Source organism: Podarcis melisellensis (assembly GCF_964234715.1).
Source record: "Podarcis melisellensis genome assembly, chromosome: 2".
Classification (NCBI taxonomy): Eukaryota; Metazoa; Chordata; class Lepidosauria; order Squamata; family Lacertidae; genus Podarcis; species Podarcis melisellensis.
The window spans coordinates 72,633,148-72,656,075 of NC_138529.1; the positions used below are offsets into that span (position 1 = coordinate 72,633,148).

Consider the following 22,928-nt stretch of genomic DNA (forward strand, 5'->3'; position numbering starts at 1 on the left):
GGGCTCTATGCCCCTGCTGGGAAGTTATTCCCAACACTCTGCCCCACCAGATGAGCAACACATGTCCAGAATGTAACCAGAAAAGTGCCTCTTAACTATTCTAGTCATCTTCATGCAACGCTGCATATGGAGCCATTTGAAGTGGGACTACTTGAACTTGCCTCGTCCATTGTTGGATTTTCTCTTTTGAGATTGCCAGCCGCTGAAATGACGGTCTTCACAGCTCTCATTCCAAAGTCATAGTGATCCTGCAGCAGAGATATGGGAAATGACAATAGTGGAAATAGGAACTGAAATGGAATGGCAAGCATCTAATCAATTAGACAAGAGAAGGGAACAATCTGCCAATCTCTTTCTCTACTTGCAGCCCAGCCTCCTTCCTAAGAAAACAAAAAGACGGAGAATCTTTACATAGCTAGGCCTAGGCTTAAATACTTTCATTCTGAACAAAGGTAAAAGACAAAGAGTAGAGAGGCAGAGAGTACTGTTATGAAGAAGGGTATTCAATACTGCAGCAATCCTTTTTAGTTCTTCTGTCCTCATAAAGCAATTCCTTGGTAACAACTGAAAACGAAACCAGGGCATGAGCGATAACATTGGTATGATTGCACAAAAACTTGAGCTAAGGAGGATCAAAATGAATAAAGGCCAGCCACGGAGATAGCAATGAAAGCGAGAAGAGAATATGGTGCTCCAAGTTATCAGAATCAGCAACAATTCTGAGCTACAGGATGTACTCTAATGGAACTTTAAAGATTCCTCCTACATTAGGAAGGCTGGATGGCTCAAAAATACTGACCTGGGAACTGAGTTGTTCAGAAGACAATTTAAAGGTGGTAGTGATCTTCTTTGCCAGAACTTTGGCTTCATTGAAGCCAAATGAATACAGAGAAATCTCAGCAATCATAGAGTAATCTGGAACCATCATAGCCACAGGACGAAAAAGAGCCTGGAAGGTATACAGTCACCATGAAGAGGGAAGGCTCCACATATATTCACTCTTAGCAATCTGTGCTTATGGGTGATAAAGCAAATTAAAATCTGCACAAAAGAGGTTATCAACCCAAGTGGCAGCAACCTTTATAACTGCACACAGAAGACAGAATTTATGAAATTTGCCAGTTGCAGCTGAGATCTTTTTTAATGTTTGAGATTTCTGAGAAGGCATTTCCAACCATTTGGGGGATAATATAACATCTTATTGCATAATCAGACTTAGTAGCATTCAAAAACAGTCTCCCTTGCCAACGTGAATTTAAGTGATTTTCCTAACTTTGTGGGAGTGGAATGAAATCTCTTTCACCAAATTTACCTATGCTTTGAAATGGGAAGAGATTTTCTCCCTTCAAAGCAATACATTCTAGGGGTTGGGATACTCCCATCCCATTTATGCCTACAAATAAAGGATGGACTCCTCTATATATGACAGAATATATCAGCTATTCCTCTCCAATGTCAGACACAGAGCTCCAACATCAGAGAGGGAGATCTGATGTCAGCTCCTGCCCCCAACACCAAAGCCACTAACACCCTGGTCCAACCAGTGTTTGAGCTGCAATGTCAGTATAGACAAAATGGATATATATTGGGAGACATTAAGAGGTGTGCCTGAGGAAGATCAGGAAACAGCTGGGATTTGAAGGATCCAACTCTCTCCAAGTCCCCTGATACACCCCCAAACTGGGGACAAATTTAGACATACCTCTAAGCATGACTCAATCTCTCCCTCCACTATCTTTTTCCATTTGAGAGGGAAAATGTGCAGAAGGTGGGATTTAAATCTGGAAATAGACAAAGGACTGCAAGATTCTCCTCTGCCTCATTTCTGGCCTGGCCTGGCAGCTTGAGCCCAGCAGACCTTTGGATGTGGTCACTGAACTGCCTTTTGTTCCTGCCCCTTCCCCTAACCTTAGAACTGCATCCTAAGATAGTCAGAACGTAGATGTCATCTTATAGCATTATAGTTAAGTAAGAGACAGTTGTTCATATTTGAACTGAGTGTGGCCAAGTCCAGCAGTGTTTAGTTACCTTTAAGTTATCTGGTAGCTCAGTGCGTCCGGCATAGCCAGGGTTCATTGTGATGAAGACCGCACAAGATGGAACCAGTGCAATTTCAGCTCCTTCAAACATGAAGCGATCCACCTAGACCCAGTAAAACATTATCATAGTGAGTGACTTGCTGGTAAGCAAATATCCTCAATTCCAGATGGAACAAAATCCTTTTTGTGCCAAAACAGATAAACCACCCTACAAATCCAGTCAAATGTCCTCACTGGGCTGGTCCAAAGATGCATACTACCCACTTATCGGCTTGCAGCTAGGACCAGATTTGTTTAGAATTCAGTTGGACACACAATGACATCCCTCCCTTAGATTTGCACTTCCCTGAACTTGGCTCATCCTAAGGCATGGTTGCTCATTTGCATCCACTGCATCCCTTCTAGAGGTGTGTCAGGTGGCAACTTGGGCTACTCCAAATTCTTTCACAGAGAGTTACAAGATGGACTTGCATGCTTCCTTGGAGGATGCATTTGGAAGGCATATCCTCCAGAAATTAATTCCTCATCATTAATTTGCCAGCTCCCACCCTAGGATTACTAGGGGTAACTTTGGAGCATGTCATTTGCTGGTGTTCTGGTGCCTATGGTATTGACCTGAAAGGTGTTTCAAAGGAGGCACTAGGACATCACCAAGGCCCACCCTTCACTGGCATCGTTTACATTTCTTATTTTATGAATGGCTACTCCTGGTGTCTGGAATCTGTCATGCCATTAGTTTCTTTCTAGGATGACTGTTATATGGTCTGACTGGAAGGGCAAACTATCACTCCAGGGGAGGGGCAGCACAAAAGCCTTTAGGAGTAATGACTTTTTTCTGCCTTTGAGTCTTTGTAACTGGTTAGCTATGCCTCTCTGACTATAAAGTGAATAAATAAATAAAAGAAATACAGTAAAACCCACCAGTGGGTTCCATGCTGGAGAGCCTCTACAATTGTCTTGAGGCTTGTCATATGTTCACCTACTTAAACAACAAATTTCTACTTGAACAGCAAAGAAAACAACACTGGATAATGTTTTTGTACCAACATATTTGAGGCAGAACTAGAACACCAGCACAGAGATACCTACTCTGTAGCCCACAATCTGAAGAGAACAGCTTACATAACAAGCACCAGAGAATGCAGGTAACGACCCTTCTGAATGTATTGAAACCAGCCAATTAACTTTGAAAAGAAGTTTCTTCAGCTAGGTGAAAACTATTCAAACCTCTGTGCAGTAGCAGGGTTTTGCCATGCTATGAAAACCTGTGCAGCGCCCAAAACTCCTACACCAAACTGCCAGTTAAGTGGCAGAAGGGACTAACAGGAGCCTTGAAAGCTTCCTTTTCTCTTAATTAGGGAAGCTGAATTTCCAGTTCAATATTCTATTAGAAAAATATTCATATTAAAAAAGGTCTCCAAAGGACTACCTGTCAAAGAAAGTAATAAAAGTAAAATCATCTGACATTTAAAATATGCATTCTATTAAATGATTATGGAACTGCCAATATAAAGGAGGAGAACCCCCTAAATCTGCCAATACGTAGGCAGGAAAAACAACAAGCTTTAAATAGCATCTCAGAAATCACTCAAACCCCCACGAAAAAAACAGCCCACTGGGGAGAAAAACTTCAGGACACAACCAAGAACCACATACACAAGGGAAAAGCAACCAAATTATATGCACAAACAAACAATTAAAGGTCAGAAGAGCACCAGCTTAGTCTGCTTCAAGCAAGGGCAGAAAAAATGAAATGTCACTCTAGAGGAGGGGCAACACAGAAGCCTTTAGGAGTGGTGACATTTTTTTCTGCCTTCAAGGAAGTGGAGCATAATGATATCCCACTTGGTGATGTCCTAGTACCTACCAGAGAAATAAAAGTGTGGTTCGGGAAGCCAAATTCCTTCACTCTTCACTTCCTTAACTTACCCTCTGCTGTTGAGCTTTCTGAATTGTTGTGATTTGCTGGGCAACTACAGACAACACTTCAATGTCAATGCGGTTGAACTCATCGAAGCAAGCCCAGGCTCCAGAACTGAGCATATAAGGAGAAGACAGTATCAGGGATCCAATAGTTACTAGCAAAAAATCAGCTGGTCTTAAAAGGCATGAAGAGATTATGCCAATCTGGACAGCACTGGGGCAGGAAGGTAGGCTGGCAGTGAGGTTAGGGCTGCACCAATGTACTGCTGGGAGTGCAGGATTGGCTCTGCTGCTGCATTTGTACAGCACCAGCCTCACTACTGCCCCAGTGCCTTCCAGGCAAGCTGCAGAGATGCTGGTGTTGGGAGTGTAGCTCTGTCTCACCACGCTGGCTGTTACTGGTGGCAAGTTAATTTACGCAAATTGCCTACCATTTGATACCAACCTTCATGAGCAACTATTTTACATGTCCTCTTTGGGACATTCACAATATGTAAATTGGGCCCAGCTTCCAAAGGTGACTGGAATTTAAACTATGTAAGTTAGCACAATCTAAATGTTTATTGGGTTCTCTTTTACTCTATCAAACCAAATATAGTGATACATCTCTACAGAATGCTCAAACAGGCAATATATGGAGATTGCTAGTAGGGAAATAATCACTAGGCTAGCTACTTGTTCTGGGTTCTCATAGAGTCACCTCTGCTTGGATGTATTGGATGCAACAATATTCTGATTCATGTATTGTCTGCCAAACCAATAATTGTGTTATGATCCACCCCCTGTGTAGCATATTCATATATGGCATTGTTTTGTAATACCTGGCTAGTCCTTTCAGGAATTTCCCCATTGCCATGAAATCAAGCTGATCAGAGCAATTAAACACAACCGTCTGGATAGCTAAAGCTTTCCCCAGATCTTTAGTCGTCTCTGTTTTGCCTGTTCCAGCTGGTCCTGCAGGAGCGCCCCCGAATTTCAAGTGCAATGCTCCAGTAAGTGTCAAGTAGCATCTATCACAAAGAAGCAAATAATTTTAAGGCTGGAAGGGTTCATCTAGTCAAATGCCACACAATGAAAAATGTATTATTCATTTATAAACATTACCAAATAGCTCATTATGTTAAGAAGAATGCAGTTTATTATCAAATGACAGTATACTACAAGGGAAGATCAGAACACTATGAAAGGGGTGGGCTCACCTTTTTCAGGCAAACCCTCTGGGGCCTACATCTCATGGTGGACATGCCCAAAGTATAAAAGTGGATGTGACCAATTTTTTAAAAAACAACAACAAAAGGACAAATTTGGGGAATCTTGAGAGAATCACAAAGCATTTTGAAAACACAGAAGAGGATCCATGGGAGTGGTCAGTATTTCCTTTAATGTAATATAAAAAAAGTTTAATGGGTGAATTTGGGGGAGCCTTTTGGCTCATGATTTGTCTCCTCCAGACAAACTATGAGCTGTAAACCAAGAACACATATTGGTTACAGCTCTTTGCTTGCATGGAGAGAAACAAACCATAGCTCTGAGTTCATATGACAAGCTAAGGCAAACCATGACTTTGTGAGAGTAGCAGAGTCACAGTGAGATTGGAGAAGGAGCAAAGCAGCCACAATCTCCTCTCTGGAAACCTGTGTATATGTGCTAAGGCATGATCTGGTTTAGTGCTAAATGCAAATTAAGCCACAGACAGCTTTTTAAAACAAACAAACCAAAACTGTAATGAAGAGCAATCTTGTACATTTTTTTGCCTATGTTGTAAACCAGCCCAATTCAAATGTGTCTTGGGTGTGTGTGTGAAATGTCCTGAAATAAATTGTGACATATGTGTGGTGTGTCAGAAGAATGTCATTTATCTGCTTCTCTGGGTTTTGTTTTAAAAACCACATAGGGCCCCAACACTGACTAGGGTTAAAAAAGTACACACCCTTTTAAAGAGTCAGTTGACTTTCTTGGGATTGATTGATTGATTGCTGCAGGTGCTTTTTGTCTACAGAAAACTGTGGGTTGTTTACAACTAGCTTTTATCCAGAGCAGACCTATATAAATTAATGACCATGACTAACTTAGGTTCATAAATTTCAATGAGTCTATTCTAAATAAAAGTTACAGTACTTGAATGCAATCCTGTATATAGCCAGTGGCTGAAAACTGGGAAGATTGTTTACCACCTAGAAGGTGACAGTAAATGAAACAGACTGCATCCTAAGTCTACTTCTCTGTGTGTTCTGCAATAAAAGGTATACCCGGGGTGGATTTCAATACTTCAAAATGACATGCTGCAGGAAAAATATTTTTAAAGGGACTCACTAGGTTTTCTGATCTAAATATGCTTTATGACCTTAATATGATGATCAATAATAGCTAGAACAAGTGAGATCCAGTTGAAACCTCCTGAGAACAATTATATTAGCACTTCAACACATTCATTTGCTATCCCATCCCTTGCTCTGCTAAAGCATCAATAATCAATAATGGTACTCAAAAGGAATAAGAATTTTTAAAAAGAAGACATAGATCATATGTTATTATTCTCAGAGAGCTGCTTTAACCATACTGTTTAATGATGAATAACCATCATTCAATATTATCCATGGAGGACCACTTGATTAAACTGCTTCTGTTACCATTATTGAGAAGTGAACGGCTATATCCTTGTTCAGCCTGCAGAAATGCAATCCATCTTCGATGCATGCAACTGATTACAGTGGTACCTCGGTTTACGAACTTAATCCGTTCTGGAAGTCTGTTCTTAAACCGAAACCATGCTTAAACCAAGGTGTACTTTCCCTAATGAGGCCTCCAGCCACCAGTGCCCTTCCACTGTTCGGATTCCATTCTTAGACTGAGGTAAAGTTTGCAAACCGAGACACTACTTCCAGTTTTGTGGAGTTCATCAACCAAATCGTTTGTAAACAGGACTGTTCTTAAACCGAGGTACCACTGTGCTACATTGTCAACTTTTTTAAAAAAACAAACAAACACAACCAACCACACGCATACATGCATTGGTCAACTAAATAAAAAGCTTTTTAAAAGAAAGTTATGCACTTTGAACAAAGTTTCTCTAAGACACATGTGGAATCTGTTCCTAGACACTTCACCATATTTGGCTTATGCAGACACAAGAGCTAGGCCCAGTTTCCCACTGACTCCGTATGTATCTGGTTTTTGGGAGCTTCCATGTTAGGTCTTGGGCTTTGAGCATACTCTTGCTGCCTGGCCCTGCTTGGAGTACTGCAATGTACTCTATGTGGGACTACCTTTGAAGATGACTCAGAAACTACAATTAATCCACAATGCAGATGCTACACTGGCAGAGTTGACCCTTGATTCAGCTCTCAAAGAGTGATTTATTCATTCAAGATTATGGAGACAAGTTGTTGTTTTTTAGACTAATAAGTTATGATACCTGTCAGTGAGAGGTGTAATCACCAAGCGCCCACTGTTGCCCAAGTATTCATAGCCATAGATAAATTCAGCGTTCACTGCCCGGATATACAAATCATCTCTTGTCCAGTAGTACCTAATGTTAAAGAAAAGTTAAATGCAAAATGACATAGGAAGAAAACTGCAAGAGCTAACAAAGGGTTTCTTATACCATCAGTATAAGTTTAAACACTGCAGTTCTGTTTATTTGGTTGTATTTTGTTCACGCTAAACAATGCATATTCTTTTATAACGTTGCATGTTCCACCTGCATATTATTGAAAAATCTCTGGAGCTGACCGCCGCTTCACAGGTAAGATTCACCTTCTGTTGTGTGGCAGGGTGGTCCCTTCCCTTACCTGGCCAATCCCCTGGCAACACCTCCCCAGACAGGATTGGGGTAGGCGGAGACCTCCGGTATCCAGTCTGGGGAGGATGAAGCCAGCCTGAACTACCAGGAGCTGCACTGGGATCCAGGGGGCTGCACGCGACCACGCAAAAGGTGCCCCCATTTGATGTGGGGAGTGGTCATTATTGAAAAACTGGACATTTAATGAGTAATGTTAGTGTATGCAGAAAATAATGTTATGTATGCAGAAAAAACAGTAGATTTAACAGAAATTTTCCATAGCCACAAAAAAGGTTAAGTGTAGAACACCTTTCAGCAACTAGCATAAAGGAGTTGAAAGATAAAGAGAAGAAAGATAAAGATAAAGAGAAGAAAGATCATGTGAATTTGTTTTGGAAGGGAGTGTTATTGGGTTGGAATAACCCCTAAGTACAATAATAGTCAGACTATCCTTTTCAGACCTTTGTGATTATTCTTTCTCTAAGGCTGTGTGCTTCAGGGTGCCCTGCCTAGTTCATGTACCTCACAGTAGCTGAAGACAGGTATCTGTCTCACTACCCAAAAACAGTGATAACAGATTCTAGGAAATGTCTCACCTGAGCTGGGAAATCCACTCGAAATCATTCTCACTGCTGACATTCTCCTCAACAAGTTTAGCTGCCACATCCTTGGCATGAACTTCAATCACAATGAGAGCTGATAACACTCCCCGCTGCATCCGAGACAGCTTCCCTCGCACAAGTGCTACTAGGTCGCTCAGCTGTGCAAGGAAAGCATAACAAGTCAGGCCATGCCTTGGAGAAATATCTCGTATCTACTTGGCATTCTATAGTTAGCAATGTACTGAAGTGGGTAAGAAAACTGGAGTCCCTTAGGAGAAAAAGAAAAGCCACTTCTCCGCCTTCCTCACAAGTTACATTTTGTGAGGGGAGGAGAAGAAACAGTACCACTCTAGACTGCCTTGGTCAGACCCCACTTGGAGTACTGTGTCTAGTTCTGAGTGCCACAATTTAAGAAGGCTATTGACAAGCGGGAACATGCGCTGAGGAGGGCAACCAAAGAGATCAAGTGTCTGGAAACCGAGTCTTATGAGGAATGGTTGAGGGAGTTGGGTATGTTTAGCCTGCTAAAGAGGAGACTGAGAGGAGGTATGGTAGCCATCTGCAAATATCTGAAGGGCTGCCACAAGCTTGTTTTCTCGTGCTCCAAAGGGGAGGACCCGAACCAATGGATTCAAGTTACAAGAAGGGAGATTTTGACTAAACACCAGGAAGGATGTTCTGGCAGTAAGAGCTGTTTGGCAATGGAACAGACTCCCACGAGAAGCAATGGACTCTCCTTCCTTGAAGGTTTTTAAGCAGAGATTGGATGGCCATCTGTTATGGCTGCTTTAGTTGAGATTCCTGCATTGCAGGAGGTTGGACTAGAATGAACCTCAGGGTCCCTTGCAACCCTACAATTCTGTGATAGCAGTGAAGCAAGGGCTGGTGGGCATTGTCTTGATCTTTGTCTTTATGAGTTTTCCATTATATTTGGGGGGGGGCGAAGCTAATGCATAGGACAAGTTTCTGGCCCACCCACCACTGACATGCAACCCCTGGAAGGTTCCCCACAAAGAAATGTTGCCATCAGGCTGAAAAAGGGTCCCCAGCCTTGGCCAACTAGGTGATATAAAAAGCAGGGTTTCAGTGCAGAAGCAACTGAGTCTAAGTTACACAATGAAGTGACATTTTTACCTGAGCACTTAGCTGTGGAAACAACCTGGTGGCCAAATCTCCAGCTTCCAGGGCCTCTGACACTTCTTTTGTCCAGAACGTCTGACATCCGGCAATGGTCACCTGGCCTGGCCAATCTAAGACCCATGTAGTCCGTGGTGTCTTTATTAAAAACATATGGCCTTAATATTAAATACGATGGAGAACTCCCCCCCCACCCGGTTTCATCACTGTTTAAAGTATAGTAGCTGTTTCTGACAAAAGTTCCAGCCCTAGATCACCCTGTCCTTCTCTATGCCCTGCTATACTCTCTGAGCGCGGCTATGCTGCTTTTTGAGTTTTTCCATATGTGAGCCAAGGTAAGACAAAAGACACCATCAACTATCAAATTCTCTTTCGCAGAAGCTTCCCAAATCCTGGCACCTCTTTTTCCAGAAAAAAAGCCCTGGCCTTACATATTGCATTGTTTCCAAAATATTGTCACCAGGTTTAAAAAATCCAATGCGTAAGTTTGGGTACAGACTGCCTACTGTGCCAATCATTTGGCTTACAGGCAACAACCGATGAACATGAGTCCAACTGATGTGCAATCGCACATGTGCTCACAGCGTTGAACCTGGAAATGACCCGAAAAGGTCACTAAAAGGGCAGAACGGGGGGTGGAACAGGGGCAGGGGAGAACAGAACAGAGGGCACTTAAATGCACTCCGCCACCACATGGGGGCATGGAACAGAACCCCCACACAAAATGGTTGTTGACTGCACTTCTGCAATCCCTATCAGGATAATGCATTCCAAGAATAATCTAGATGATGAAAGAATGCTTATCCCCAAATAGGCAAGACTACAAGACACAAGTAGGAATGCAGTTATATGCACCATTAAGACCCAAGCATACAGATGGAAAGCCAGAGGATTATTAGAAATATATTTCAAAGATCCGTCAGCAGAGATTGCTGTCCACTGGTTTTTAAGATGAAGCATCCCAAACCCACAAACAAGTTCCATTTCTTAAGTGAAATTTACATAGTTCTATGCAAGACACTTACCTTTGGATAAACCTTGATGGACCTTTCAATGTTGTCCCGCACACTGGCCCTCATGATCCTCTCAACTTCCAGCAACCAGTCTTCCACATTGCCAGTAGGATAAATGGGAGAGAAAAGTTTTACTTCTTCCCCTTCGGCAGAATACATGTGTGTAATTTGGAGATCTTCCTGAAAGTGCAGCTAGTGAGAGGAAGCACAGCATGAGAAGCCAAGTAGGAAAATTACCCTCCATTCCCTACTTTGCACAAGGCTGTAGATTCACTGTTGTGTGGGATCCAAAGCATGCATATATATATATATATATATATATATATATATATATATATATATATGCAGGTTTTGGTGTCCTCGGGTGTCTTCCCGTGTAAAAGTTGGGGTGTCTAGGCGACGTTTCGACGAGGTCTCACTCGTCATCTTCAGGCTGGTGCTTTCGGCTTCTTGTTACTGGAACAGAGCAGGATCTCAGTGTTTGAGTTCCTATAAATACTGTTGAGGGGGTGTGGTGTATAGCCTCCAATGTTCTGGGCAGAGAGGAAGTTCCCAGGCTAGTGTGCCTTTTCTTCTTTTGTTCCTTAATTACTTGAGGGATATCTTGAGTGATTTCTTGAGTGATATCCTGAGTACCACTTAGGTGAGTCATTAGGTGTGGATTAGTTGCTAAAGTCTTTGTGTCTTGACCTCTTGAACTTTGTGAAGAGTTTTTCTGAGAAGATGGCTGTACTGCACTTAGTTGTGCTCTGGCTTGGCTTCGTGTATAGGGGCGAGCTGTGGTTTTGTGGCCTGTGTTAGCCAGATCTGTGTAGGGATTGCAGGGGGGTGCAGCATCCGGAGGTGCCACCATGGTTTGGCTACTGGATGGTGTCTGTAATTTATCTGTGGAGAGGGTCTGGGTTTGGGTCTGGTGTGGTTGATTGGTGATAGCGTTCTGTGTGCCTCTGGATCTGGTGTCAGTTTTTGTGGGGAGGGCTAATTTCCAGATGTCTGGCAAGCGGGATGTGTCGTCACGCTTGTTCATGTTGTGAGGGTGTTTCTCTATCTCGATGGCTTCCATGATTATTCTCTTGTGGTGATGTTCCATGTTAAAGAGCAATTTGGAATCTGCAAAATTAATTTCGTGTCCTGTTTCTTTCATGTGTTGGAAAAGAGAGGAAGTTTTTTCTTCTTTTTTGACGGCATTCTTGTGTTCTGCGATACGTGCATTTATTCGTCTGTTTGTTTGTCCAATGTACGTGGCTGGGCAGACTTTGCAGGGTATTTTATTGGGGTGTCTAGGCGAAACGTCGCCTAGACACCCCAACTTTTACACGGGAAGACACCCGAGGACACCAAAACCTGCATTCCTGTACCCGTGAAAATCTACGAAAGCATATATATACACACACACACACACACACACACACACACATAACATTCAACTTCACTGCCCTAAATTCAAACCCCTTGAAGCTCACTCTGCAAATGTTCATTAACTTACTAGATGTTGAGTCATATACAAAGGCATATATTTCAATATATAAGCACTTTGCTAGTTAAAGATGCTGGATTAAAAGGTCAAATAAGTATTCTCTACATCTAACAGGAAGAAACGACGCAGTATGGTAATGTGCCTCCTTATTAATCTCATTCAGCCTGAAAAAGAAGGGGCATAGGTACCAAAAAGAAGAGACTGGCACAGAACTGGGTATGTTTTGAGCCTTCTAAAATCAGTGGGCAAACTCAAAACAAACTACATTGCTACACCTTTGTTTGTGTAATTCAGTTTGTGGTCTCCTCTGAGATGGGCACCTAGTTTGCAACCTGTGGTGATTGAATGGCTATCATTCACTGAGAAAAACTCTCCTCTCTCTATCTGTGTCACACACACACACACACACACACACACACACACACACACACACAAACAGAGCAAACTGAAGCATGCAGACTTGTAACTGACTTCTTTCATGTATCTAGCTAAATACCAGCTGTTACTATAATCATGCTAGCATAGCAGAACCTGTTCGCTCCATTCCTCTCTGAGTCTTCACAGAAAAGCAGGACCCTCAAAGTGGATGGTTATTATTTACCCGAGCAATATTCTCAAAACACTTGCGGAGATGAGGCTGCACAGCTGTGGGGTCTTTGGTCTGAGATAGTATTTCTAACAGCTCATCATCAGAAAGGAAGTAAAATCTGCAAAGAAAGAAGACTGGTGTTTTGTTCCGGGTCTCTAGCTTTTCTGCCAGTGAAAGCACTCCAAGATTAAATGCTGAAAATGATATTTAAAACTTTGAACATAATCCTAAAACACTTACTTCAGAGTAAAATCACTTTGCTATTGGCTGTTATTGGGTGACTGAGGCAATTTTCTCCCTGAAAGAACCTGGGTGCACCAGACCCTCAAAAACACACCATAGGATCCATATTCTCCCCACTAGACATTTCCTGAATTCTAACATATGGATTTTATCAAATGCAAGTCCTACTCAGAGTAGATGCGCAGAAATTATTGGCTCTAAGACCTGTTGTCCCTTTGCTGCATACTGAAGTAGTATGTTGAAGTTCAGCCTCAATTAATAGAATTACCTTGGGAAAGCTCCTCTCTTGGTCTCCAAGTATTCACTTAGGCCTTTCTGCACCAGGTCAAGTAGCTTATTACATTCCCGCAGCTTTTCCAGCAGCCTGGGATCAGGACACACATTAATCACCTGGGAACAGCATGACCAATAACTGTTAGTTCTGCTGGCACCTGAATAGATTAGTTGCAGGAACATATAGGAGCAAAGATGAGCAACTTTTTAAAATGTAACAGACTCTGTGTTTTGCAGCCAAGCATTGACATAACCTCACCTCTCTGTTCTCATCAGCATTTTTCATGATTTTTTTCCATGACCTCTCCATAGTTTGGTAGCGCTTGCTTTCCACTGGCAATTGTCTGTTGATGTCTTCTGAGCTGAAAATGGGCTCCAAATACAACCAGGAACGCTGGCATGTCAGCCATTCTTCCAAGACATCCTGACAAGAATGCATGCACATCAGGAAAAGCACACCAACAGGCACACCAATACATATTTACTCAGATTTAATTCCGACTGAATTAAATTGAACTGACTCCCAAGTAAATGAGTATAGGGCAGGCATCCCCAAACTCGGCCCTCCAGATGTTTTGGGACTACAACTCCCATCATCCCTAGCTAACAGGACCAGTGGTCAGGGATGATGGGAATTGTAGTCCCAAAACATCTGGAGGGCCGAGTTTGGGGGTGCCTGGTATAGGATTACCACCTAAAGGAATTGGTTCCATTATTTATATTCTGGGCTCAAACTGAAGATCTCTAGGGGAAGAGTCTACAAATTATACATGTTAATATTACAAATATTAGAGTATCTGGATTTTCTTTGCAGTCTGAAGTATTCAAGCTATTGCCTACTCCATTGGTATCACAGTAAATGTCCTAATATGAAAAAGAAAGAAAACTGCAACTCTCCAGAATGATCCTTGGGCAGGTTCAAGTCTAGTTGAGTCCAGTCTAGTTGTAGCCAATTGGGCCTCGGTTGCACAGGGGATAACTCTAGATGATCTCAGTGACTGAGCTAAGATATAAGGGCTGGGCTCAGATGGTCCTTTCTTCTTCTTCTTCTTCTTCTTCTTTTTTGCATCTTGAGCCAAAGTTGTTCAGGGCTTTGCAGCTCAAACAACAGCCTTGAACCTAGTCCAGTAGCATATGGACAGCCAGTACAGAGGTGTCACATGCTGTTGGCTATCTGCCTCCATCAGTAATTTAGCTCCTGCATTCTACACGAGCTAGAGCTTCCAGACCAGGCCCAAGAGCAGCCTCAAATAGAGGGCATTGTTGTATTCCACTCTCAGGGTTACCAGAGCATGCACTATAGGGGCTGAGTTATCCCACTTCAGCTGTTGCTGGTCTACCAGATGAAGCTAGTAAAAGGCACTCCTAGTTGCAGGTTACTTGGGCCTCTAATGAGAAAGATGCATCCAGATGTACCTCCACACTACATTTCGGCTCCTTTAGAGGGAGTGCAGCTTCACCCAGAACAGGCAAGTAGCCTATATTCTGGACACAGGAACCACCGTCCACATAAAAACTCCCTCTTCCCGGGGTTTAAACTCAGTTTTATTGGGTCTCATCCAGCCCACCACTGCATTAAGGCAACAATCTAGCACTTGCACAGCCTCTCCCAATTCAAATATCATGGAGATGTGGAGCTGCATGCCCTCAGAGTACTGATGGCACCGTTCTCCATAACACCTAAGGACCACTCCCAACAGCTTCATATTGATAAGCATCAATGTAAAATCTATTTAGCATTGGAGACAGAATTGTGCATGACGGGGGGCATGAGAGGAGAGGAGGGAAGCCCCATTGTGCTAGCATAACTATTTAGTTGAATCCAGCCCATTATATTCAAAGAGATTATATTCAAAGAGACTTTCACCCTAGTGAGTATGTTTAAGACAGATACAACTGGTCTGGTGTATTAGTAAACGTCTCTTCCAGAAACTCAGTGGTAATACATACACTGCAAAGCCATACAGGGAAGGAGTCATATTTTGGTGTTAAGCATTTTTTTCAGATACATATCATGCAAGAAGAAAGCTGAGTTGCATATTCAACTTACAACAGTTACATAAAATATTTGGAATGAAATCCAAATATTTACAACAGAGCACGGCAAAACATAAAAAGATGCAAAAACCAATGGAAGGTGCCATTTAGCTCCATTTTGTGTGTGTGCCAAGTATTTGAACAATAACTGAAACATGTCCACTCATGATGATAGTACTTTCAACAGCTGACAACAAATATCAAAAGTTGTAGCTATAATAAAGGGATTTTGGCTACAATTCTTTTGCAGCACTTTTGCTGTTTAAATCCCACTGAAGCCAAGATGTTGTTAAATTCTTATACACTATAATACTAGTAAGAAGCTACATGACAGTACTCAGGTCCTTTTTCTACAAGAAATACTACTGGACTTTTAAAATGAGCTTATGTATTTACTTTCGTGGGAATAACATTAAAACAGCAATGTTAATATGATGGTTTGAGATCTCCTAGTGACAAATAGAATCCTTGAGATGTGTTGCTTAATAATTGCCAGTTTGAAAGAAAGCTTTCTGTGGTGATAGGGATATGTTTTCCCAGAAGTGATAGGCAATGCTAACTCAGCCATTCCAGATAACAGGATGTACTCAAGCATCAGAACCTAGTAGAGAATGTGTTGCTCCATGCAAGGATCATCGTGCATAAAAACTAGAATCATGATGATGGTCACACATCAATAAATAAAGCTAGGTTGGTTATGGTTATTATGAATTAGTTGCCCTTTATTAAACAAACAGAATTTCTGCTACATTTTGGGAGATTTGGGAAACTTCATTGGAAAAATGATAATTTACATAATTTTTAACTTCATGAGTTTTGGTGATGATAAAAATGGTCATGGATTTGTATTGATTCTTCTTATATATAGCACAATAACAGTGGGGAAAATAATTTGAGTTGTGTCATTTAGATGAAAGTGAAAAAATGAGCCTCAACTGCAAAAACTGAATTAAGCAATCAATTTAGATTGGGGGCTACTGCCATAGATCCTTTTTCATTGTTTTTATGAATCTTTCTTCTATCATGAATATAAAATTCAAGAAAATCTTAATTTTGAACTCTCGATCTAAGGGATGCATTTCATTGCCGCAGTTCATGCATTTAGGGAATGAATCGGCTGCCCAGTTCTGATGCCTGCTTGAGCTGAGCCCCTGCTCCTGTGATTTCTCTCCCTCAGGTGGAGGAGAAATCATGCAAGGAATCCAGTCCATATGTTACATCATCTATGTGGCTGCACAGGAATTTTTTTAGGATTAACTCACAGGAACTCAGTTCCAGCACCTCTTAGGTGGATGGCATTGCCATTGTAAGAGAATAGGGGAGGTGTTCATACTGAGTTCCAGGACCTCTTTTTCTATAAAAAATAGCACTGTGGTTGCAGGAAACAGGCCACTCTGCATGGAGAAATTTTGCATGTATGAACTGGGGCACAGTGCTGAACAGTTAGTAAGGCCCCAGACAAATAGAAGCCCTTTAAATAATGTCCTTAGCTGAGAAAACAATGGCTATTCCTTGAACACATAGCAAGGAATGAGTCACATTTGGTTAACTAGACTAATGGATCACCCACATATCCCTTTAAAACCCTCAAGAGGAGGGGGTCGTTTGGTAGAGAAAACAACAACTAGGCACTGTTTTTGAATGTGCCAAGTGTCCCTTCTTAGGAGCCACGCAAAACTGTGAGCCAATTTATGCTTGCTTTTCACACTCCCAGTGAAATTAGCATTTACTATTCAGGGAGAATAACACTTCTCAATTTGAGCTAAATGTGGAACAGTTAGGCTCCAGAAGTCCGATCCGGCTCACATTAAATTAGTTAATGGTCCGAGTGATAGAATGTTCTCTATGAACAGCCGAAGTAATTGCTTGCAGAACGTTCTGGTGTTTGTTTATTTTAAAACCACTTTTTGAAGTGTTGTGGCTTAGCCAGATTCAAAACACCACTTCCTAGACACCTGATTAAAGATGTTCTGTGCTCTTCCAGTCTCATTGGTACTGGCAGGCATACAATCTCTCTCAGAGACAGGCTGGAGGTTCAGAAATTACTTTGCTCTCTGCTCTTCAGATTTCGTGGGCAGACAGGTGTGTAATGAAGTGTCTTCTTCAAAGCAGGCAGCACTGAGACTTGTGTGGACGGTCAAGAAGCCATACAGAAATATAAATGTGTGTCGAAGCTTTCTGAGACTGAGGTGAAGGGCATCTGAGTCCTAAACATTCATAGTGGTGTATCTCTGCCTTCAACCCCAATATGATGGATATACAACTTAACCCCTTTGCCTCTTATCCTGTTGCTTGAGTCAGTAGATAACAATTGCCCATTCTTCTTGTAGCAATGAATCGCTGTAGCAGTTTTAGTAAACTGAGGATGGTTTATATGGCCCTTCAGAGTCTTTGTCACCATTCCATTTTCTGTCCCCCTAATATGCCTTAACTACCAAGATAGAAACATTTTATTACAAAGCCTGAAATTACTACTCTGTGGGGAGGTTTTTCTTCTTCAGTAAAAAAAATCTCAATGCCTTCACCATGTGGAAATCCCATATCAGTAAAAGGAGTAAAAAAGAAGAGAAGGCCAGGCACAATTCCACATCCAAATCCACACACAGCGCACACATAATCACATCAGAACAAGCTTGTCACCTGATTCCTTACAGCCTTGGGTTCCATCCCTTTCTCATCCTGAGGCAATCAGAACATACTCTGCAGACTCTGGTTCAAGCGCATAAGGATGGCTAATGCCCATTAATAAAGCAAAAGAATGATAACATAAAAGCACATGTTCTGCATTGTCAAAACACTTCACTAATAAACGTACTGCACTATTATTACCTGTTCATTGCAAAATACCTGCTTGCTTCCATCAGTAACTAAAAGGCTTATTTAAGATATCTGAGTGTAAGAGCTGCCATCAAATTGCCATAAGTGCGGGTGTGTGCACACAATTTAAAGCACATTAGGGATGGGTGGGAGGGAGGTGCTTCTCTCCCTGCCCCCAAACCAGAATGAGTTCAAAGATGAAACTACACCAGCAAAATTCTTATAATTGTGTGCGAGAGTGCAGCACGGAGGGTAGGTGGAAGAGAGGTGCTGAACCCTCCTGCTTCTTCACTTTTACACCTGAAATGGGTTTTAAACCCTTTCATCTGGTTATGTCTTATCTTGAAGCCTCAGTGGAACAAAAGGAAACTCTGAAAGCCATTAAAAGGTGGCATTCATTTGAATATGTGTTTGGGCCAGAACTACAGTTCTCTTGACGTACAGCTCCACCACCATTATGTCTAGTTTGGCCCTAATCTACTCATATGCCTAATGGTGAGACCTAGCAATTACCGGTACAACTTACAAAATTAGGCTCTTCAGGGTGAACCTGGTCAATAGAGTGACTAAAATATGCAAGGCCATAATTTGTTGTGTATTAAAAAAAAAAGTGCCAAAGTTTCACAGGATGAAAAATTCTCTTTAAATTACTGAAAGAAGTGAAGCCTTGTGGCTATTCAGTCTCATTAAAGTCAGAATCCGATCCAAAGCTCTGTGTAAACTATAAACTGTACACAGAGCTCCCATGTCAACAGGGTCTGATCTCCGAGCATGTATTGGAGGTATGTATACAAAATTGTCCTCAGCCTATTATCATTCTCACAGCTAAATTGGAGTATCCCCTTTGTTATATCCGATTCCACTTTCAGGTGCACAAAAGAATATAGAAAATTATTACCTGAGTCATCTTTAGCTTATTTTCCCAAGTGTTGATCCTTTCCTCAAATGGCTTCTTAAATGGCGAGAATGACATGCTTTGAGTCATAACAATGTGGTCATCCAGCAGCTGAGAAGCTTCATCGGGACTCTTCAGAATAAATGTTTCTGTTTCTTTATAGGGAACTACATTGAAGAGGATGTATTCCCATTCGTGCTCCATCTTATCCAAGGCCTGGGAAATGAGAAGCAATAAATCTTTAGTCCATATCGAACAGACTTTGCAAAACACTTGCTTCCTTAAGGTGGCAACTAGTGAAAAGTTAATGGAGGTTAATGATCATGGTAACAGACTGAGACTAGCTATAGAGAGAACAAACAAAGGACATGGAAATTACTTTCCATCAGAAAACTCATTTGGGATAATACATAGACAGACATGCATAGAAGTAATTGCCAACGAGTTCCTTCCAAACTCAAGTTATCTAACATTCTCCAGATCTCCCATACATTTCCAACATCATGCCAAATTAAGAAGTACCTATTTTGCTAGCACATTCAGAAAGTCTACCAATTTTTTAAAAAAACATTATTTTTAGCTGACTAGTGCTTTTGTTAGACATTTTCAGAAATATTTAGGGCAAATGTTAAAATCCCTGGATATGAGGAACAATCAGAAGAAAAGCATTCATCTACAGAAAACACTGCAGCATAAAGGATGACACCGCAAGGAAGGTCAGACAGAATGGTCTCCTTACATGCTCAATTGAGTATTCCTTCCCTGCAATCTCAGCTATTTTGGCTATGATCTCGATGTGATCCTGAAGCTTCATCTCCAGACAGCGTGCAAACGTCAAATTGGCCTTCGGCCTCACATTGATTTTGATCTCTTCAGAAAGCATCTCCCAATGACGGTTGCGCATACCAGGATTGCGTAGACCTTGAATCAGGGGTATGTATGGTCTGAATTCCTCAATCTTGCCACGGATTTCCACTGCAACGTCCTGGCATGCTTAACAGAATATAAAAAAATGTACCATCAATCAACAGTTCTAAGTTTACATAATATAGTGCAAATCAGGAACACTGTGTGATATCAGAACAGACTCATTGAAATCAACAGATGTAAGTTACTTGTCCACTTATTTCAATGGGTCTACTCTGCCTATGACAAACATATCAGCCATTACCGTATGTGCAGAAACACAAGATTAAATTGTTTGCTTTAGGGAAAGGGTACTGGGCAACACAATGTTACATTATCCAAAGGGAAATGTTGCCCATAATTTGTTCCTTATTTGCACATTTGAATCAATACCACAATATTTTCTGTAATGCATACATTTGCTCCCTTTTAAGTTATAGGAAAGGTACAAGCTCTGCAAAGAATAGGAGAGAATAGGTTGTATTCAACATTTGTCAGAGCAAGCATTCATGTTTACCCGACCTCCCCTCTCCTCCCCCTACATGCTGTTCTGGGGGTTCTCCCGACATTCCAGATTTGAAGAAGTGGGGAGAAGAGGCAAGGAAGTTCCACTGTGCCAAGAGACTGCGGTCTACTTACAAAATTAAAAACTGGCAGTGATCTACCCTCATTTGGGGGGGGGGTCAGGGGTCAATGTTGTTGACCTTTTTTAGGGAAGAGGAAAGCCCCATTTTTAAGGGTTTGGGGCAGAAAGAGGAACAGTCAAACACTAACAAATCACTGAGGAAACAAACAACTGAACTCCGTCTTCTGTTCTGCAAATCGTGCAACAATGGAGGGCAGGGCAAGGGGGCGGGGCTAGAATAGATTTTGACAATGCTAAGGGACCCAGCAATTGACCATGATCTACCAAAACCTCCTGGGGATCTACTAGATCACGATCGACCTGTTGGACATCCCTGTACTAGAGCAACAATGAATACAGTCCATCTGCTTTTAAATGATTAAATTTAGCAAACTGTGATGTACGGGTGTGTAGCCTCTGTTTATTCTTGCAATGAAGGACTAACACCCCAGCACCGTCTTTGACAAGATCAGAACATTGTGATATAAGAAAAGCCAATTCTGGAAGACTTGCTCTATTACACAACTGTGTATTTTTAATCCTTCTGCTTTGAATGAGTCACCTTCACTCATACATATTCCTTCAACTCCTCCTCTGTTAAGGTTGATTCACTGCAGCACTTAGAACAGAATTAATTGTTTAGAATAAAATACAAGTCAAGAAAAGAAACAAGATTCCCCCACTACAGAATATTTTACAGTGTTAATATGAAGCCATTGTAAATATAATTTTAAAGAAAGTTTGCAGTTCTACTATATCTTTACAATTTCTGAAATGGTTGCAAGGGATGCTAAATCTGTCAGTTTTGATTTCTCCCCATTTCTCATTCCCCCCCCCAATATTAATTTCAGTTGATCCCATTTCTGAATCTGTTTGCTTTTTTTAAAAATGACATTTCAAGGCTCTGTAGCTACCTGGAATATCCTTGAACTGTTTCACACACTTGTGCATTGTCTTAAAGGACTCGTTGACATTCTTCTCCAGCTGTTCTGCATCAATTGCAGACAGAGGATCATTCATCCAGCTGTCAGCCCAGCGAAGCCAGTCCGATGCTGTAGTCCAGAGATCATAGAAGGGCTGAAAGTCCTTAACCATCCTGGACAGCTTATCGTACTGGAGAAACCAAAAGAATATTACTAATTGCTAATGGGCACATGTTCCACAGAAAAATAACCTGTAATGTCTTCCAAACAATTCCAGCATGCCATCAGCGTATACATTCACTAGGTTGTTCTCTCTAAGTCAGCAGGGAGCCTTGAACTGACTTCATGAGAGTACCTTCTGTTTGTCTAGTGGGCAAGGGACCTTCCCTTTGTTTCTTGGGCACAATATGTGACTATACATGTGTCCAGATCACAATAGTCCCAGAGTTTCCATGTGGGTTGGGTCTAGGTTATCTGAAGGAGCTTATCGCCCTATGAGACTGCCTGAGCTTTGAGACCTTCCAGGGACGGTTTTATCTTGGTCCCGCTACCTTCATAGGCACTTTTGGTGAAGACACAAGAGAGAATCTTATTCATGGCTGCTCCCAGATTGCTGAACTCTCTTCCATGGGAGGCTAGGCTGGCCCCCTCTCTGATTTCTTTTCAGCAGCAGGCAAATACTATTTTGTTCAGACAGGCCTTTGGCCACTAACTGGCTGTTGTGGCAGGATCTTCTAAGGGTGGGTGCTGTACTTTGTGTGTGTGTGCATGCTTCAAAATGGTTCTAAGTGTTTACAGTGCTGTTTTAATAATTACTTTTTTGATTTTTACAAATATTTATATTGCTTGTCTGTTTGTAGCGGTATTTATTTTAATTCATGCTGTGAGCCACCTTGGGAGAAAGGCAGGTTATAAATAAAAGTAACTAAATAAATAGGGAAAGAGAGGAGAAAGGAGAACAGACACACACTATACAAAAGTGCACACAAACCATATTATCCTATGTATAAAGGGAACAAAATCCAGTCATTAAACAACATTAAGTGCCATTGATTATACTTGATCATTCAGAACCATGCGACATGCTTCTATTTGACTAGCTCACTTCTTCTCTTTCTGTTTGTTTCAAATATTTTATTTTAGTTAGCCATTATTATTACATAACCACAGAAAGATTCCAACACAATAAATTCTGCTATATTAGAGATCTCACACAATTATTAATACCTATTTAAAGCATAACAATGCAAACAATTATTTGGATTTCTCCTTATCCTCTATGGAACAGAAGCAAATACAATGTCTCATTCTTTTTAAAAGTAGCATCTTTAAAATAAAAGATTTTTTTTAATAGCATCTTTAAAAATAAAAACAAAAAAACCAACAGCAAGAAAAAAGTGTTAATTAAATAGCACATTTGGAGTTTTAAGGTTTCAGTAAATGAAATCATTGTATGGAAATTCCTAATCCTCAATAGCTGCTTATTGCTTTTGTGCTGGGAGCCAAGCCAACAATATAGCTTGCAGCCATACGTTTATGAAAGTTTTGAGATCTCTGCCACATGAATTGCTTCATGAATGTCTTGCATCTTCCAGCTCTTCTTGCATTGGCTCTCCCAAAAAACTGAGAATAATTTAATGAAGTGGAG

The 22,928-nt window shown here is 41.3% G+C and overlaps 1 protein-coding gene across 4 annotated transcripts in view; it reads right to left on the minus strand.

Annotated features, from left to right (window-relative positions):
• DNAH1 (dynein axonemal heavy chain 1) overlaps window positions 1–22,928 on the minus strand; it is a 118,660-nt gene that overhangs the window by 60,395 nt on the left and 35,337 nt on the right. For all 4 annotated transcript variants that reach the window (XM_081900180.1, XM_081900181.1, XM_081900183.1 and 1 more), the window contains 15 exons: window positions 21,272–21,470; window positions 19,566–19,819; window positions 18,830–19,042; window positions 13,337–13,501; window positions 13,073–13,194; window positions 12,574–12,679; window positions 10,508–10,687; window positions 9,480–9,620; window positions 8,340–8,503; window positions 7,378–7,491; window positions 4,784–4,972; window positions 3,969–4,074; window positions 2,029–2,142; window positions 800–949; window positions 162–248 (listed from right to left, as the gene is read on the minus strand). In XM_081900180.1, the coding sequence (XP_081756306.1) occupies window positions 162–248; window positions 800–949; window positions 2,029–2,142; window positions 3,969–4,074; window positions 4,784–4,972; window positions 7,378–7,491; window positions 8,340–8,503; window positions 9,480–9,620; window positions 10,508–10,687; window positions 12,574–12,679; window positions 13,073–13,194; window positions 13,337–13,501; window positions 18,830–19,042; window positions 19,566–19,819; window positions 21,272–21,470 (2,304 nt within the window). The remainder of the gene's footprint in view (window positions 1–161; window positions 249–799; window positions 950–2,028; window positions 2,143–3,968; window positions 4,075–4,783; window positions 4,973–7,377; window positions 7,492–8,339; window positions 8,504–9,479; window positions 9,621–10,507; window positions 10,688–12,573; window positions 12,680–13,072; window positions 13,195–13,336; window positions 13,502–18,829; window positions 19,043–19,565; window positions 19,820–21,271; window positions 21,471–22,928) is intronic.